We start from the raw sequence: 17,500 nt of genomic DNA on the forward strand, positions 1-17,500 counted from the left end.
AGGTCCTCTATCTACTTGTCAAGTCCTGTCCAGAGACAGAAGTGAGAAAAACCTCTAAAGTCCTACTTTCGAAATGGAAGAGATTGTACAGCCATGGACAGGGGCGAGTCTGCAAACATGAGTCCACTGCTACTGCAAAGGCAGATGGATGTGCTGAACTCATAATCAACAAGCCGACAGATGCTTCTTCAGATAGATGTGAACTGGCCACAGCTGATGCAGCAGCGTCTTGTTTTCAAGAGGACAGACCGTCGGCTGAAGCAAGTGGAGACGAACGGATTGAATCGCAGACACATTCTGATGTCATTAGCGGAATTGCACCTAGTAAAACACATGACCAACTCGTGCCAAGAGAGTCATCTTCACAGGAAGTGACATCAGAGATCAACTCAAGACGGGTGGATTTAGAGACCCCTTCAATAAACGCCGCCTCAGAGCCCTGCCAGGTCCGGAAGAAATGTGTTCTGCTACTTCAACAGGCGCTGACCCCGGAGAAGGACCCAGAGCACGCAGACACGTTAGCAGCGATAGCAGCGTTAGCTTGCAACATTGAAGGTCACATTCATGCAGTGTATGGCACAAACATGCCCAAGTACAAGACCTGCGTACGGAGCAAAGTGGCAAACCTGCGCAACCCAAAATGTCCTCATCTCAGACGGGGTCTGCTGTCAGGCAGTCTGACACCAGAGGAGTTTGTCCAGATGTCGGTGGAAGACATGGCCGGGGTGGAGTTGCGGAGGGAGAGGCAGGCGTACGCAGCAGCTGGCATTAACGAGTGCCAGCTGCCGCGTGATGTGGAGGGCACTCGTACCCGTAAGCTGCGCTGCGAGCGATGCCAGGGCATGGACTGTCGGGTCACCCAGATCTCACGTGGCACACTCTTCCTGCCGTCCTGGGTGCGTCAGGGGGACCCCGGGGAAGAAGCCATGACCTTTGTGACCTGTTCAGGATGCGGGCAGCAGTGGTACCAGAGTGGCTGGGTCTGCTTCTGACATGGGTACAGTGGTATCAGGGTGGCTGGGTCTGCTTCTGACATTGGTACAGGGGCGTTTTACCTTGCAAGGCGGTTTGAAGAGTTGCCTCAATGGATTGAAGGGCAGGACAACTGCTGAACCACTTCAAAACTGTTCAAACTGTGTTTTGAATGAGCATGAAGCAAAGCTTGAATTTCTATTTTCGTTAAATAAAAAAAATATCTGATCCAGATCAATATGGATACATTTGGTGATTGCCTTCGCTGATATAGTGACTCGTGATTTGAAATCATACAAACAGATTTGAATCAACCATTTTGAAATAATCCACATCGAGCTTTTACATTCAGGAATTGATCACCATCAAACAACTCCTAAAATACAAGAATTCCCCAACAATTATTTTCCTGCTTTGAGATTACATTTAGATTTTAATGGAAGCAGTCGTAGAATCAGCAGACTTTGTGTTGTTTTTAATTTGATTTATTTGTTATTACACAATGCATTCGAATTATCTAAATACAAATGTGGCCTTAACTAATCTGTGCATCAAAACATAAATATTTCAGTGGCAACCCAAAACAGAAATGCTATTACAGACTGATAAGCTGACGTAGGTCTCTTCAGCCCATTTGTCTTAAGATAAACCGTTATTCCTTATGGAGAAAACCAGTAATACCCTTACCCTGAGCATTGACTGCAGGGAATTCTACAGAAACATAAGCTAGACTTTCGTAGCATTCCCCAGTTATTTGTGTGAACAGTAGTACTGACTCTAATGTAATAAGGTCACTTAAAAGCAACAAGGAAATGGTCAGTTTGCATTTATATTTAGATAAACATTTCTAGTAGTACAGCCCATCTGCATACCATGACAATGTATCTTCTATACATCCCACCTACATACTATCCCTCTATGCAACGATGAACAAACATTAATTAAAAAAAACAAAACCACTGAGCAAATGTCACGTCTGCGCTGAACTCCCCTCTGGCAACGCCCCCCTGTTTAATGATGATTTATGATTTAATGCTTAATGGGAAAAGATGAAATATTAACAATCTCGTCCCAAAAATCTCAGTCCAAACTGATTTTATGTCGGACACAGCAGCATTTGTTTGGTTTTGTGTGATACATGAGAATGCATCAAATGCATTTCGTTGGGAAGGATGACACCAACACACACACACACACACACACACACACACACACACACACACACACACACACACACACACACACACACACACACACACACAGCTTCCTGTCTGTGCTGCAGTGGTGAACACCCTCCAGTGGAGCTCAGGGGAAATGGCAGAGACGTTCTCTATAAGCCACAGAGTTCTCTCCGCCCACAAGTATCCGCTGCACTACGGATGGAAGTCTGCAGAAGGGTTGTTTGGACCTCCGCATAATAGACCACATGTTATTAACCCTTAGATCTTTTCTCTTGATTCTTATTTCTAGAAGTTTGTCAATAGTGCCATGGTCTTTTCCCTCCTCACCAACAGGATACCAAGATCAATTTCAGATCCCTTAGATCTTCTAAGAGTAACGTATTAGTGATCCGACTGCAATGCTGAGTCAGCTTGGTTGTACTGCACTAAAACAGAGCTCCCTGCCAGACCAGCTTAGAGCCTTAGTCACTCAGCAGTCTTAACATGTCTCCATGGTTACCACTGCTTCATTTATTCCAGCCCTAAATGTGGTGTTTGAAGGGAAATGTGTTTACATGTCATCATTTTGTTTTAATGTTGTAGTTTATATTATTAACTTCTGTAAATCACGTCCACCATTATATTATGATTATTGTGTGTGACAGAGAGATAGTGTGCATGTTGATCATGTATTATTTAATATAATTTTAAATTTGGGATGTGTTTCTTTTTAAATTCATTGGATGTTTTTTTGTTTAGTTTTTTTTTATGGGGAGGGGCACTGTGTACTGCATCTTACTCTTCTGTTGTCTGTAGAAAAGAAGAAATCATTTGACACCTGAAATATTTTGAAGGCAGATATGGGTTTTTGTAGATATTGTATAATTAGTAGTAAGAAATATAATTCAATTATTTGACATTTGCCCTGTTATAGTCACTGAAATGCCTCCATCCTCAAGGGCCACACAGACAGAGCAGCTTAGTCCTACTTATTTACCACCTGCTCCCCCTACTGGTAGACTATGAAGGTGCAGGTATGAACACTACAGAGTTGGTGATAAAGCTGTCGAAATAATTTGATTCTCTAGGCAGAAGAATGTATAGGTGGTTAGGCATATTCTTCACAAGTATGGAAATATTAAAATAATGCTTTAACTGTTGTATGCTATTGCTTTATGTTATCTTAGGAGGCTCATATTCATATACAACAAAGTTATAGTGTTTGGCCAAAAGTGGGGCTTCATGAGATCATGCAATCAGTCTAAATTAGGTTTAGAATTGGACTCAGGTAAAAGTTAGGAAGTCTGATTTTGTTGATTTAAAAACTCTGACGCACAACAGAAGTGATAAGATTTAAAATGGATAATGGATTTCACTGGTGACAGTTAGAGGCTGATTTGATCATGAGTAAACCCCATCATATCCAAACACAAGAAGGGATCACCTTACTGAGCTGCTAGCTGCCACTAGCTTCATATCCAAAAACGGACAACAGAAAAGACTACATAAGCAAGAGCTGGTGTGACTAAATTATCGTTCCTGTGTTAAACATGTTAACTTTTTAGAGGTATTACTTGGCATTTTAGACTTTGCTTCTATGCCAAAGGAGGGTGTGTCCTGCTTACATATCCCAATTCCACGTAGATGTTGGTTGGAATACATTTAAAAATGAACTATTTTTTCAGATGTTAAGTTGTTATTACAGACAATGTCCACTTATTCACTAGAAGTGCCTTGCCCTTTTTAGTCTAATGAAGATAAATGCCCAAACAGCAATGACCCCTTCACATCATCTTTTAAGCACTTTGAGCTTCATTGTTTTGTATGAAAGGTGCTATACAAATAAAGTTTATTATTATTATCATCATTATTCGGTGTCATCACTGTTCCTATAAAGTGCTATTTGGGACTGAGAATCTTGATTGTAGACTAATTCTTCTTACTTCAAGTTGTGTATTCAGTGGATAGAATTGTAGGACTGTCAATAACTTTATGCATCTCTGATTGCCAGCCTAGTTTAAGTGGTTCTGTTCTGGCTACAGTTAAGGATGTACTGGAACATCAACCATTTGTAGCTCTGCTGAATACTGGGCAAGTAGAACAGTAGAACTTACTGACAACTTAAAGAGGTCAGCTGAGAGCAACACTGAGGCGGTGGGTTTGGCCAACGTGATTTCATTTCCTGAATCTTTCCATTTTTTTTTTTTTTTTTTTTACATTACCTCTCTCTGAGAGTTATGTTATCCTATTAGCCATAACTTTTACACATTTAAATGCAATACAATATAGACTCACTCATAATGCTAATGCATTGTCTGCCAAAGATATAGCATATTGTTGAGACTTGAGAGCCTGCGAGATGCAGATAGACATAAGTGAACTTGATGAATTGTAGCCTGCTTACACATGTGACTGACCGAACGCTGCACGCGTAGAGCATGTGACTTGATAAGCTGCCAGGGGTTCCGTCCCGGGCGGCACATTTCCCGTGATCCTGAGCTGCGTCACGCATCACTGGGCAATTGAAGCCTCTTGAGTTAGTGCCCAGGTCTCTTTCATTTATTTTCCTTACAGACAGTGTGATATGATGGCCAGCAGGAAGAATAAAGAAATGAAGAATAATACCAACCACAACATAAAATACATAAAAAAACGAGATGGTCTGCTTTCTATTTTAAAGTAGCCTAACAGGACATCGTGAGCTCTCAGCAACTTAATTCTGAGTAGCTTGGAGGATACAACCATAATGTCCATCCAACTTCCAGTCATTGTTCAGAAAGTCAAATGCGGAGCACATGATTCAAATAATGATTTGTGTAATGGGATGGGACTGATAGATTTCTAGAACACATTCAAGAGAAAGGAAGACAGGCAGAAGACAGGCTTGCAAAGAGTGCTGTGAATTAATCATCTTATGGTCTGCTTGATTTGTAAAATGTAGACAAGATTTTCAATTAATCCAACTCTGGAGTGTTCATGAGAAGGGCTAGTTTTTATATTATAATTTATTATTATGATAAATGGTCTTGGCTTGTGTGAAGTGTTGAACACACTTGTGTGTTTACTTTGCTTGTAACAACCTTGATAACTGATAACTGCCACTTCAGCAACAGTCATGATGACAGTGCGATCATCCTGACTCGTGATCATGATTTAATGTAATGAACTTGGTCTGGTGTTGCACGACTGAGACTTGTGTCAATTAGTGTCTGAACTGTATAATACGCATTTGTATCCGTTAGTCACCACTTTGTCATCAACTTTATGTGCTTTCTGAGTTAAGACTCCTACAGGTTGTACTAAATTCTTTCACAAACAAACACATCATTGTGTGAGAAAGTTCCGCATACCACTGAGTACTTGCACACACACATATTTTAGATATCAGATTGAGTGTCAGTTTTGCCACATCATTTATTCATCTTTATTGTAGGCTATAACCTACCGTCACATAGTTCATTCTATTTTTTTTTAAAACAGTACCAGAAATGCACATCCCGAACAAAATAGGAAAATAATCAGAACTCCCAAGCTACGCAAAAATCATACGTCTTCAACTGACGTCTAGCCTAGGCGAGATGAGTGTGTACGTGTGTGTGTGAGGTCGGTCATATGAGCGTCACTTGTGTCGGAGTTACCCAAGGGCGCCATGTCTTAGTGAAGTTTGAGCTAAAAGAATTGCGGAGCAGAGATGGGATGGCGCAGCGTGACTTCATTGGCAACATTTTCGTAAACTGATAAAGGTAATGTGTTATTGTGTTATTCCTCTAGCATGCCTTTGGATTCTTTTTGCATTTGAGAACATAGCTACTGAAAGTCTAACTTGCCGTAAACTATTGTCTGCTGGTATAATGTCCTGTGTCATTTACATTGCACCCCTGCCAAAACAAGAAAATATTGTTAAGATGGATACGGGATAGCCTACCACCCTGGCCATCCCATAACCTAATGCAGTCATAACGTTATCTTTGAACTATAGCTATATCAGACATAGCCTATCTGTGGTTCTCCGGATCTAGAATGAAGTTATTTGACAAGCCGGTAAGATGGCCGAAAGTATGCCGAAGTGGGGTATGTCGTTGCAGTAGTTATCTAATCACAGGTGTCTTAAACGTGTTTTGATTTTAATAGTACAAGAGACATTTTGTTTCCACGCGTTAACATGGGACACACCTGCACAAAATAGTAGGCTAACCTACCGTAGCTGTGACGACACCATTTAGGCTACCTTATATGGATACGTGCCCAGAACGTGTCAGGGTAATATAATGACCATGGCATTCAAGAGAAAATCCACCATAACATTTGTATGCCTCTAATAACTCACAGACTCGTCATTTTTACAAGTGTCTCACTATTCCTACCTGGGTTACACTATCACTTCTTTGATCTGATAGCTGAATTAGTCCTTTTCACAAGCAGCACCCCAGGCCTGTGTCTGTAGACATTAAGCCCTTATTCATGGTTTTATAACCTTGTTAAAGGGATTTTAGAGTTTTTGTACACACACTACTTTGAAGATTGAATGTGTGTGGCGGTTAAGAACGTGTTTCTGTACGCCATTTACTTCTGATCATATTTTTAAGTTTTCTTAACCATACCACTACTTCAAAGTGCTTATTTGTGTAATCATTCATTTTATTCAGAAGAAGCGAACTCTTATTTTGAAAGAGTATTTGCAGAATAGTAGCCTATTCAGCACTTTCCACGTTTACATGAACTGTGCAGAATCCCATTGGAACACTTTGGCAGGGTGAATTGTTATGAAGAGTCAAATATCTTTCAAATTCAATTATGCCTCCTTCTTTCCTTGTTTCTTGTGTTGTTATGGCATTACGTTAACTGCATTACCCAGAATGCAGTAGGCATACTGGCAGTAGACTGTGAGATACATGTTAGAAGTCGCCCAGTAAAAGCTATAGTAAAACCCACGCTGACCGTGTGAGCCTTTTATTGTAAAGTGCACTACACGGCATAACAGTTCTAACTATGTAGGCACTCTGAGATTCTTTGGAATGAAAAGTGCGTTAAAAATAAAATGAATTATTATTATTATTATTATTATTATAACTCTAGTTCCTCTGCTCTCATCCAGGTGTCTGCACCATGACCTCCAAGTCGTCCCTGCTGAAGGTCATCCTCCTGGGGGACGGGGGCGTGGGCAAGTCCTCCCTGATGAACCGGTACGTTGCGGACAAATTCGACACGCACCTCTTCCACACCATCGGCGTAGAGTTCCTCAACAAAGAGCTGGAGGTCGACGGGCGCACCGTCACGTTACAGATCTGGGACACGGCGGGCCAGGAGCGATTCCGCAGCCTGAGGACCCCCTTCTACCGCGGCTCCGACTGCTGCCTGCTGGCATTCAGCGTGGACGACAGCCAGAGCTTCCTCAACCTGCCCAACTGGAAGAAGGAGTTCGCCTACTACGCCGACGTGCGCGAGCCCGACCGCTTCCCCTTCGTGGTGCTGGGCAACAAGGTGGACGTGCCGGAGAGGCAGGTGTCTGCCGACGAGGCCCAGCGGTGGTGCCGTGACAACGGCGGTCACCCGTACTTCGAGACCAGCGCCAAGGACGCCACCAACGTGACGGCGGCCTTCGAAGAGGCCGTGCGGCGCGTGATGGCATCCGAGGACAGGGCAGAGCATATGCTGCCATCTGACACAGTGGATCTGCGGAGGAAGCCGCGCTCCAACGCCCCCTGCTGCTAAGGAGAGGTACTGACACAGTCAGACAGATGCAGAGAGAGAACGGTCAGAACAGTGGACTCTGAAAACATGCCTAGACAAAAACTGCTAGATGAAAATATGCAAGGCTGCAAAGCTGGCCCTGCGTCTTTCACATTCAGAGTGCTTGGCTGTTAGCTTTGTCAGGTTGTTTCATATAGTTCAGGTGCCAAGAGTGAACACGCTTTTAAAACGCACTGAGTCGACTAGATGCAGACACCTGACCCATGTTAAGATACTTTCTGATGAACTGCAAATGCACTCCCATGTCAAGAGCGTGTGTCTCACATACACAAACACAGACACACACACACACACACACAGACACACACACACACACACAAACACACACACACACACACACACACACACACACACACTGTCCTGTATCTCTGTCTACATGATGACAGACATGTGCACTTACCTGATTCTTAGGGGTTACACTGTACTTGCGTCATTTTTAAGCATGACAAAGATGGTGCCAAATATGTAACATTATTGTTGTATTATTTTTATGCAGTGGATTTTCTGAGATGTGTGTTTTGTCTTTGAATAACAGTGTTGCTTACAGCATGGGTTCCAAAGGAACAGCTAGCCGTGCTAATGCTAAAGCAAACACTGGTATGGAGCTCCTGTTAGGTCTGTCGCTGCCAAATGTGAGGACCCGCCTGATGTGAGTCCGCATGCGCAAACTTTGCGACACTATTGTAGTACAACGAGCCAGGTAATGCTGGTGGTGTAGGCTACAGCATGAAGTGGAATGACAAGCGCATTTGTTTACGTTTGAAATCCACCAAGGTTTATGATGTTAAGCTTCATGTTTATTGAATTATTAGTTAAGCAGTGCATTCATTAGCCTACTAGTAACAGTAATACAACATAGCCCCATATGTTGACACTGAGCCTTATGCTGTAAACCGTTGACAAAATTATAAAACACTACGTTAAATAAACCTACATTATGTGTTAAGAGAAGCCAGATACGTTGATATTAAATGTATGAGCATGCACGTCTTGGATAGTTTGCTCCTGAGCCTTCTGCCGTAAACCGTTTGTGTTTGCGCATGCGGACTCACATCAGGCAGCGGACTCACATTTGGCAGCGACAAGGTCATTAATGTATAATTGCCTTGGTCTTTCCCATTAAAGGTGCTGTCCTCCATTTTGGCGAAAGGTTGTTGATATGTTACAATGGCCAATCAATTTACACCTCTCCAATCTGCGCTCTCTATCTCTTTTTTCTCCCTCTCTTCTCTTTCTCTCTCTCTTCATCAACCTCTCTCTCCTCTTTTCTCTGCTTCTCCCCTCTCATTTTCCCTCTCACTTCCTTGCTTGCTCGCTCTCATACTCTCTCCCTCTCTCCCCATCTCTCCCTCTCTCTCTCCATCTCTTTCCATCTCTCTCCCTCTCCATCTCTTTCCCTCTCTCTCTCCCTCTCTCTCCATCTCTTCCCCTCTCTCTAATCTCCCCCTCTCTTCCAGTACTTTACCACAGCCATGTTCTGCACTGTCAGAGCTGGAATTGTGTATAGGTCTGCTTGAGCCACTATTACCAGGGACTTGCACAGGAGTGTGCTAAGGTTGCTTGGGCAACTGCCCGTTTGCCCTCCTCGAGTAAGTGCCCCTCCGAGAAAAAAAAAAGCAACTGCCCGTCAAAATTCCTGTGCACGTCCCTGACTATTACAGTAACAATTACAGAGCCAGGACTGGGTACAAACACTGGAGTTATTTGAGCACACACACTGGACTAGCTAGATGGCTGGAAGACAGAGGAGAAATGTTCTGAATTTGACAAAAATGTATTGGACTACACTTTTATCTATCTATCGTACAGTCAGATTCTTTCAGTTTGGTTAATGCTTGTGAGAACCAGTACCATTTGGTACAGAACAAAATTATAAATAATAATATAAGGTATATATGTATTTGTACACAATAGTAATTGACAATAATGTAAAAGCAGTCAACAGTAAGTCAGCAAGTAGTCAAAAAAGGTCAAAAGAAGTAGCTTAGCTGTCAGGTAATTATTGTATTTGTCTTTTTAAAAGGTGTTTTCCTGAAACCTTTCTAAAATAGTCTTGTAGGCCGGACTCCAGGGCACTCTCCTAATCTAGTTAGGCTGGGCATTCCAGAGTTCTGAAGGATAGGAGAAAACGGATGGGCACCCATGACCTTTATCTTCAATAAACTCAAGTGACTCGTACAACATTCAACATCAAATGGCATCAGAGTCACTGGCAAAATAGCTCTCCTGAAGTGACGCAAATAAGAACTTTTTTTATTTTTTTAAAGATTTATTTTTGGGCTTTTATGCCTTTTATCGGACAGGATAGTAGAGAGAGACAGAAAGCGAGCTGGAGAAAGATTCGGGAGAGGGATCGGGAAATGAACGCGAGTCGGACTCGAACCGGGTCCCCATGGGTATTCCAACCCATTTATGGTATAGGGCTGCTGCCGCTAGCGCCACAGCTCCCCCCCAAACAAGAACTTTTTATGAATTATGTATACATTATTTTGATATCAGTTAAGTGACATTTTGTTTGTTGGAATTAAAAGATTAGCATTCTTGTAAGCTTTTTTGTGCTGCTTGTTTTGGAGAGACCCGACCGCAGAACCCCTATCCACCACACACTCACACACACTGAAATGACCCCACACTCACACACACTCAAATGACCCCACACTCACACACACTGAAATGACCCCACACTCACACACACTGAAATGACCCCACACTCACACACACTCAAATGACCCCACACTCACACACACTCAAATAACCAAACCACAGACTAAAGGTTGATGTGTTGTATGGCGTCATGTAGCCCTACTCCAATGAGACTGTATACAAATATGACCCCCCCAACACACTCACACACAAAACACACACAAAAAGATTCCTCAAAAATGAGACAGCTGTGGAGACAAGTTGGCGATCATAGAAAATATCAGTTTTACTAGAGAAGGGTACAAAAATCATCACTATACAGGAGTCATAAAACCGTCAACTTTTTCCAAAGAAAATGGACTATGGAACAACTAGGAACTACAATTCCATCAAATCACAGTGGGAGAAAGGGGAGGGGGGGCGGTTTACGAGGGTGAACACTGCCTACCATAATTCTGACAACACATCACCTACAGATCAGGGAGAGGAAGTCAAGGATATCTTTCCATCATGCAATAAAAAGGGGAGCAATAAAACATCCAGGCACACGTCTTCTGATACAAAAACAGGAGAGGTCGAGACGGAGATTGCGATCAGTGGATCAATCCGAACATTGGGCAGGAACCAAAACGCATAGGTTATGATTTTTGTAGGTCAACCTCACCATGTGGACAACATGCTTTTAATAAAAAGAAAGAAAAAAAATACAACTTTGTTTTGTGTATGCTCAAAGACTCATCACATTTGTGTAAGAGTGGTATTAGTAAAATCTTTTAAATATAAGAACTCACGTAGAAAAACTGCTCTTTGATGGGGGCGATCTTAACCACACAATTCCAACATGAAATGCAAGTGACACATCTATAGCAAGCATTCATTTAGGATATCACGGGATATCTTGCGCCAACTTGTGTTGCAGGTTACATAACCATGACATGCCAAGAAATGTGACAAGTGTTGAGGTGTTTGTTCTCCTATACTGAATGTATGGATGGAGATAGCTGTATTAAAAACATTAAATACAATCTTATGACTGCCATGCCGTGACTGATGCATCGTTGTTAAGGAGGGCCCTTCAAAGACAGTCCCCACAGGTGCCTGACCAGAAATACCGTACTGTGACACAATGGATGTTAACATGGCAGTTTTCAGGAGCACTTATCCAACAACACGGAGGGTTACAGTTATAAGATCCAATATTCCACAGACATGGCATGTTATTAGCAGGGGCGGCCAGGAGGGTAAGAAAGGACACAAATGCTGCATAAATCACAAGATTGTAAATCAAACCCAAGATAAAATCCAAGCAATGTTACACAGTAGCTCAATTAGGAATTGTGTCAGCTGCCATCGTACTGCTGAGTCAATACACTGAGATTATATAGATAGCTAATTAGCTAATTCACTCTTTTCCACCGATTCAAGAAATATATATGTTACATGGCTGCATCTTTGAACATTGTAAAGACCAACAACTTTAAAATCCAAACGGAAATAAAAAAAAAAAATTATATCAGTAAAGTAATATTTAAATTAATTTTTCACAGGGAAGATAAAAAAAGAAAACAAAACTTGCTCGTTTATTTTAAAGGATATCCCTTCAGAAAGTTCTAGAATGTTCTAGAACTTAGATCAAATATTCAGTTTGATCAATTATTAGCTTACTTGAGACAACATGTGCAAACCAGATATTTCTCATTCTTCAGGCATGTTATATATATCTGAAAACAAACGTACGTTTATAATGTTTCCACTTTTCCGCATTAACGTGAAATTGTCAGTTGAAATAGCAACATCAATCCAATCCCCTCACAGGGTTTCTTTTGCCACTGTTCAGTTTGAATTAAGTTGAGAAAAAGCGATCCACGCAGATCTGAGAAGTCTGATTTTTTGAGTGAGTTAGTTTATGAAAGAGAGTATAAGGATTTTGTCTGATTTTACAGCAGTGCAATGTGTCAAGTATAACCATAAAAAAGATTCAGAAAACAAAAACTGTAAGAAGTAACTAAGAAAGACAAAGAGAGAAAAGAGAGAGAGAGAGAGAGAGAGCAGAAAGAGGTTCTATTAAACCTGACATACTTTTTAAGAGTTAGAAAAAACAACAACATTCATACACATTCACACAGTTATATATTTATATATTTATATATTTATATTTATATTTAAATGTATAAAACACCAAAAAAAAAAAGGAAGTTCCTGTGAAACGTCCTGGTTGAGTTAGTGCAGACAGTTAAGAGTAGTGGGTGCCACCTCCCCCTTCACCACGCGTCATGAAGCCTGAACCGAAGCGTCACAGTCTCGACACGACACACGGCTACTTTAGACAGTCCACCACAAACACTGGAAAAATCACCCGACAGGGGTCACAGCGCGCTCACGTTCGTCTTAGTCCCGGGGTCCACCCTGACCTCACGTGACTCTAAACGGAACTGAGCACACTGTGACTCCATTAAGGCATTTCACATGCATTGCCACAAAACTGTTTTTAAAAAAAGAAACGAAATAATAACGTTTCAGAAAACGCACGAGCTGGTGTTCTGTCACGGTTACGGGAGCCTCACGAGGCCGTCATGTCACGTGGTGGTCGGGAGAAGCAACACTGAGCCGTGTTAGTCAGCAGGGTGCAGCCTGAGGGTTGGGGTGGGGGGGTGCAGCTCTGTCTGTGTGTGTGTGTGTGTGTGTGTGTGTGTGTGTGTGTGTGTGTGTGTGTGTGTGTGCATGTGGGTGCATGTATGTCTGTGTTTGAAAGAGAGATAGAAAAGACGAAGAGAGGAAAGGGTGTGAGGGGACCAAGAGGGATGTGTGTGTGTGTGTGTGTGTGTGTGTGTGTGTGTGTGTGTGTGTGTGTGTGTGTGTGTGCCGTGGCCGGGCCCTTATGAGTAGGAGTTGATGGCCTCCTTGGAGCGAGACTGCACGTCCGTCAGCTCCTGGTCGTCCTTGGTCTTGATGTCCTGGTAGGCGTGGGTCTGGCAGGCGTCCTTCAGGTAGGCCCAGTTGGCCGCCAGGATCATGAGATAGTGGATCTGGAGGAGAGAGGGAGTGCGGGAGGAGAGGGGAGGCCAAGAGAAAGACCGGGGGGAGGGAGAGAGAGAGGGGCAGGGAGGGGGGAGGACCGCCAGTGAGTGGGTTAGTGAGCAAAAGCAAGCTACATCGGTAATGCTACACTAGACTCTATAACTAATTATTATTATTATTATTATTATTATTATTATTATTATTCACTCATTGAGGAAGGGAATGCTGATATTAAATGTGTCAATGGGATGACTTTGATGGCAGTTAGTGCATGGTAAAACACGAGTGCCTACTAACACACAAGACAAGAGGTAAAACGATCTCCAGAAAAATGATATGTATGGCCCCTCTTCATATTAACAGTATACAGCAAAAACCTGTTGAAAAAGCCTCACAAGTATAACAAAAAAACTAAATAAACGTGTCATTCTCAGGCAGAAGAAATGACAATGATCTTTACAAAAAGTGTAAGAACATAAAACAACTTCCAGTTTTAATCGCTATTACAAATTTAAACTGGTAATGAAGACGTCCTAAAGTATGTTACTGGTTAGTGTATGAAATGAAATAGGGGAATAAGATTAGATGAGATCAATGCTATGCTAAACGCTCTACAACACTACCTGTTCACTCTTTATGCAGATCCCTTTGCTACATGCTAACCGCTCTACAACACTACCTGTTCACTCTTTATGCAGATCCCTTTGCCACATGCTAACCGCTCTACAACACTACCTGTTCTCTCTGTCTGAAGGTCCCTTTGCTACATGCTAACCACTCTACAACACTACCTGTTCTGTCTTTATGCAGATCCCTTTGCTACATGCTAACCATTCTACAAAACTATCTGTTCTCTCTTTCTGCAGATCCCATTACTACATGCTAACCTTGCTAACAGCTTGAAAAAGAGCTGACAATAAACGTCTTTCTGCCTAGATCAAGCAGTCATTCATTTCGAGTTGAACATATTTTGAATATTTACAAATAATAGTATGTGATAACAACGACTCATGACTCGTTGATACCGAAGGATGATACTGAAATGGTGCCGGAGTATCCTAGCAACCGATCCATTTCGGTGACAAAAAAGGTTCTGAAATATACGCCTCCTATAATGTAGCAAGAGTCCTAAGTTTATTAAATCAGCTTGGGATCTAAACAGGTTTGGGCTTCTACAAAACATCTGCTCAGAAGAAACACACCATAAAAGTGTAACTGCCAAATCTCTGACTGTACAGTATATCTCTAAACAACACAGTGCCAGTCCCAGGGTTTGGAAAAGTATAGAAGGTCAACTAGGAAAGCACTGCATAACTCGTCAATTAGTTACAACACTAAAATGTCCGTTTCTACAGGATAGATAGGATTATCTTCTACATTTTCTCTGTCTGTGTGTCTTTCATTTTAAGAACGTCCCAAGAGCAGTATTAAATCCATGGACGCTGGCAACTTGGGTTTGTTTTTGCTTTTAAAACTTAGAGGTGCTGTTGTGGCGAAAGCCTTTAAACTTGAAAACAGCGTAGTTATATGTGGAGGCCATCATGAAGAGGAGCTGTGAGGAAGAGAGAGAGAGAGCACACACGAGCAGGGTCAGAGGTCAAATAAACGAGCCAATGAAAAGTAGACGCACTATCAGAACAGAACACGGGTTCAAGTCCACAAACAACAGAACAATCCTTTTTTAGACTTAGATTACATTTTAAAAAAAAAATGTGAATCCGGTCAAACCATTTCATGTTCAAAAACACATTACACAGAACCAGGTTGACAGCCTTTGTTGCAAATGAGTTTCTAAACATTATCTGCCTTTGCAACAAAGTAAAAACCTTAATGGGAGGTGTGTTCATCCTGATCACAATCAGTAGTAACTCTTGAGGCCATGGTTTGCCACCAGGGGTAGCTGCAGAGATTGATTACCTAACGGGCCTACCGGACCCAAGCCCAGGGGCCCAAGAGCTCAGGGGGCCCTAAGCCAGAGCCTGTGCGTGAAGTCGCTGATATGTATCTCTTATTTGTGGTTGAAAGTGTATTTTGTTCATTTGCAATTGCCTTTATTTGAGTGTACCTGCGCTGTGTTAGAAAATGTGTATGCGCGCTGTAAATCCTGTTGAGGCACAGGTGAATTTAGTTATTGTACTGTTGAAAAAACCCCATTACATTTAAGTAATGTTTTGCATGCAAAAGGGGGGGGGGGGCCTTTCACAGGTCCAGGCCCAGGGGCCCCGTGGTTTCATAATCTGTTCCATTGGTAGATGCCACTGAGTCTGGTGCAAAAGAGTGTAAGAATAGACTGCAAGTGCATATCAAGCACTGCCAACGTTCAACCAATAGGAAAAAGGGTTTCTGCTGATGATGATGATAAAATGCTGCAGCTTAGCAAATAAAAAATAAAAATCTAGAGCTAAATACTATAAATGACTTCTGTTTTGTGTGCCGGTTTGTGCCCATTTGGCTAATGCCTTTGTCTTAAGAGATTTGCATTACTAGCAAGGTACACATTGTGTCTGTGTGTACATCTCATCGGTGTGTGTGTGTGTGCTCAGTGGGCATTGTGTGAGTGTGCTGTGTCATGAGAGATCCTCAGTGGTGTGTGTTCTCACTGAGCATTGTGTGAAAGTCTGTGTGTATGCTCATGTCATCGGTGTGTGTGTGTGTGTGTGTGTGAAAGTCTGTGTGTATGCTCATGTCATCGGTGTGTGTGTGTGTGTGTGTGTATGCTCATGTCATCGGTGTGTGTGTGTGTGTGTGTATGCTCGTCTCATCGGTGTGTGTGTGTGTGTGTGTGTGTGTATGCTCATGTCATCGGTGTGTGTGTGTGTGTGTGTATGCTCATGTCATCGGTGTGTGTGTGTGTGTGTGTATGCTCATGTCATCGGTGTGTGTGTGTGTGTGTGTGTATGCTCATGTCATCGGTGTGTGTGTGGGTGTGTGTGTGGGTGTGTGTGTGTGTGTGGCTGTGTGTATGGGCCCTGGGGCCTTGAGAGATCTGCAGGCCCCAGGCCCTGTGGACGGAGGTGTACAGCAGGTCTTACCAGAGCAATGACAGTTATCGGTGTGTGTGTGCGTGTGTGTGTGTGTGTGTGTGTCTTACCAGAGCAATGACAGTCATCGGTGTGTGTGTGTGTGTCTTACCAGAGCAATGACAGTCATCGGTGTGTGTGTGTGTGTGTGTGTGTGTGTGTGTGTGTGTCTTACCAGAGCAATGGCAGTCACCGGTGTGTGTGTGTGTGTGTGTGTGTGTGTGTGTGTGTGTGTGTGTGTGTGTGTGTGTGTGTGTGTGTGTGTGTGTGTGTGTGTGTGTCTTACCAGAGCAATGACAGTCGCTCCAGCGCCGGCACAGGCCACGATGTACAGGTGGTAGGACAGGTAGAACTGCAGGAGACATCAGACACCAGATCAGATAGCAGTCACACACTCAGTGCACACTTAGATTCATCTCATACTTCAACTATGCTATAACTGTTGAGGTATGGGGTGTGGTGAGTGGTGGGTATGGTATGTGGTGTGTTGTGCGTGGTGCGTATGGTGTGTGTGGTGCGTATGGTGTGTATGATGCGTGATGCATGGTGTGTGTGGTGTGTATGGTGTGTGATGCGTGGTGTGTATGGTGTGTATCATGTGTGATGCGTGGTGTGTGTGGTATGTGGTGCGTGGTGCGTATGGTGTGTGGTGCGTGGTGTGTATGGTATGTGGTGCGTATGGTGTGTATGATGCGTGATGCATGGTGTGTATGGTGTGTATGATGTGTTATGCGTGGTGTGTATGATGTGATGCGTGGTGTGTGTGGTGTGTATGATGTGATGCGTGGTGTGTGTGGTATGTGGTGCGTGGTGCGTAGGGTGTGTGATGCATGGTGTGTATGATGTGTTATGCGTGGTGTGTGTGGTGCGTATGGTGTGTGATGCGTGGTGTGTATCATGTGTGATGCGTGGTGTGTATCATGTGTGATGCGTGGT

General features: G+C 42.8%; 3 protein-coding genes across 4 annotated transcripts in view; 2 read left to right on the plus strand and 1 right to left on the minus strand.

The window, feature by feature from the left end:
• The window catches only part of tceanc (transcription elongation factor A N-terminal and central domain containing), a gene marked incomplete at its 3' end in the record, with an annotated part of 2,037 nt that extends 1,045 nt beyond the window's left edge, over positions 1-992 (plus strand). For both annotated transcript variants that reach the window (XM_080851862.1, XM_080851863.1), the window contains exon 2: positions 1-992. This exon is cut by the window's left edge. In XM_080851862.1, the coding sequence (XP_080707988.1) occupies positions 1-992 (992 nt within the window).
• A 6,246-nt stretch (positions 993-7,238) lies between these two features.
• On the plus strand, positions 7,239-7,844 carry LOC308375124 (ras-related protein Rab-9A-like; the record flags this gene model as incomplete). The annotated part of the gene is made up of 1 exon (XM_080851176.1): positions 7,239-7,844. The coding sequence occupies one exon, from the start codon at positions 7,239-7,241 to the stop codon at positions 7,842-7,844; it is 606 nt and encodes a 201-aa protein (XP_080707302.1).
• A 3,011-nt stretch (positions 7,845-10,855) lies between these two features.
• The window catches only part of LOC308375478 (neuronal membrane glycoprotein M6-b-like), a 49,827-nt gene continuing 43,182 nt past the window's right edge, over positions 10,856-17,500 (minus strand). Inside the window, exons 6-7 of the mRNA XM_080851637.1 lie at positions 16,851-16,916; positions 10,856-13,552 (exon numbers count right to left, since the gene is read on the minus strand). Of these exons, the coding sequence (XP_080707763.1) occupies positions 13,403-13,552; positions 16,851-16,916 (216 nt within the window). The 3' untranslated portion in view covers positions 10,856-13,402. The remainder of the gene's footprint in view (positions 13,553-16,850; positions 16,917-17,500) is intronic.

Source organism: Sprattus sprattus, assembly GCF_963457725.1.
Source record: "Sprattus sprattus genome assembly, chromosome: 14".
In the NCBI taxonomy this organism is placed as follows: Eukaryota; Metazoa; Chordata; class Actinopteri; order Clupeiformes; family Clupeidae; genus Sprattus; species Sprattus sprattus.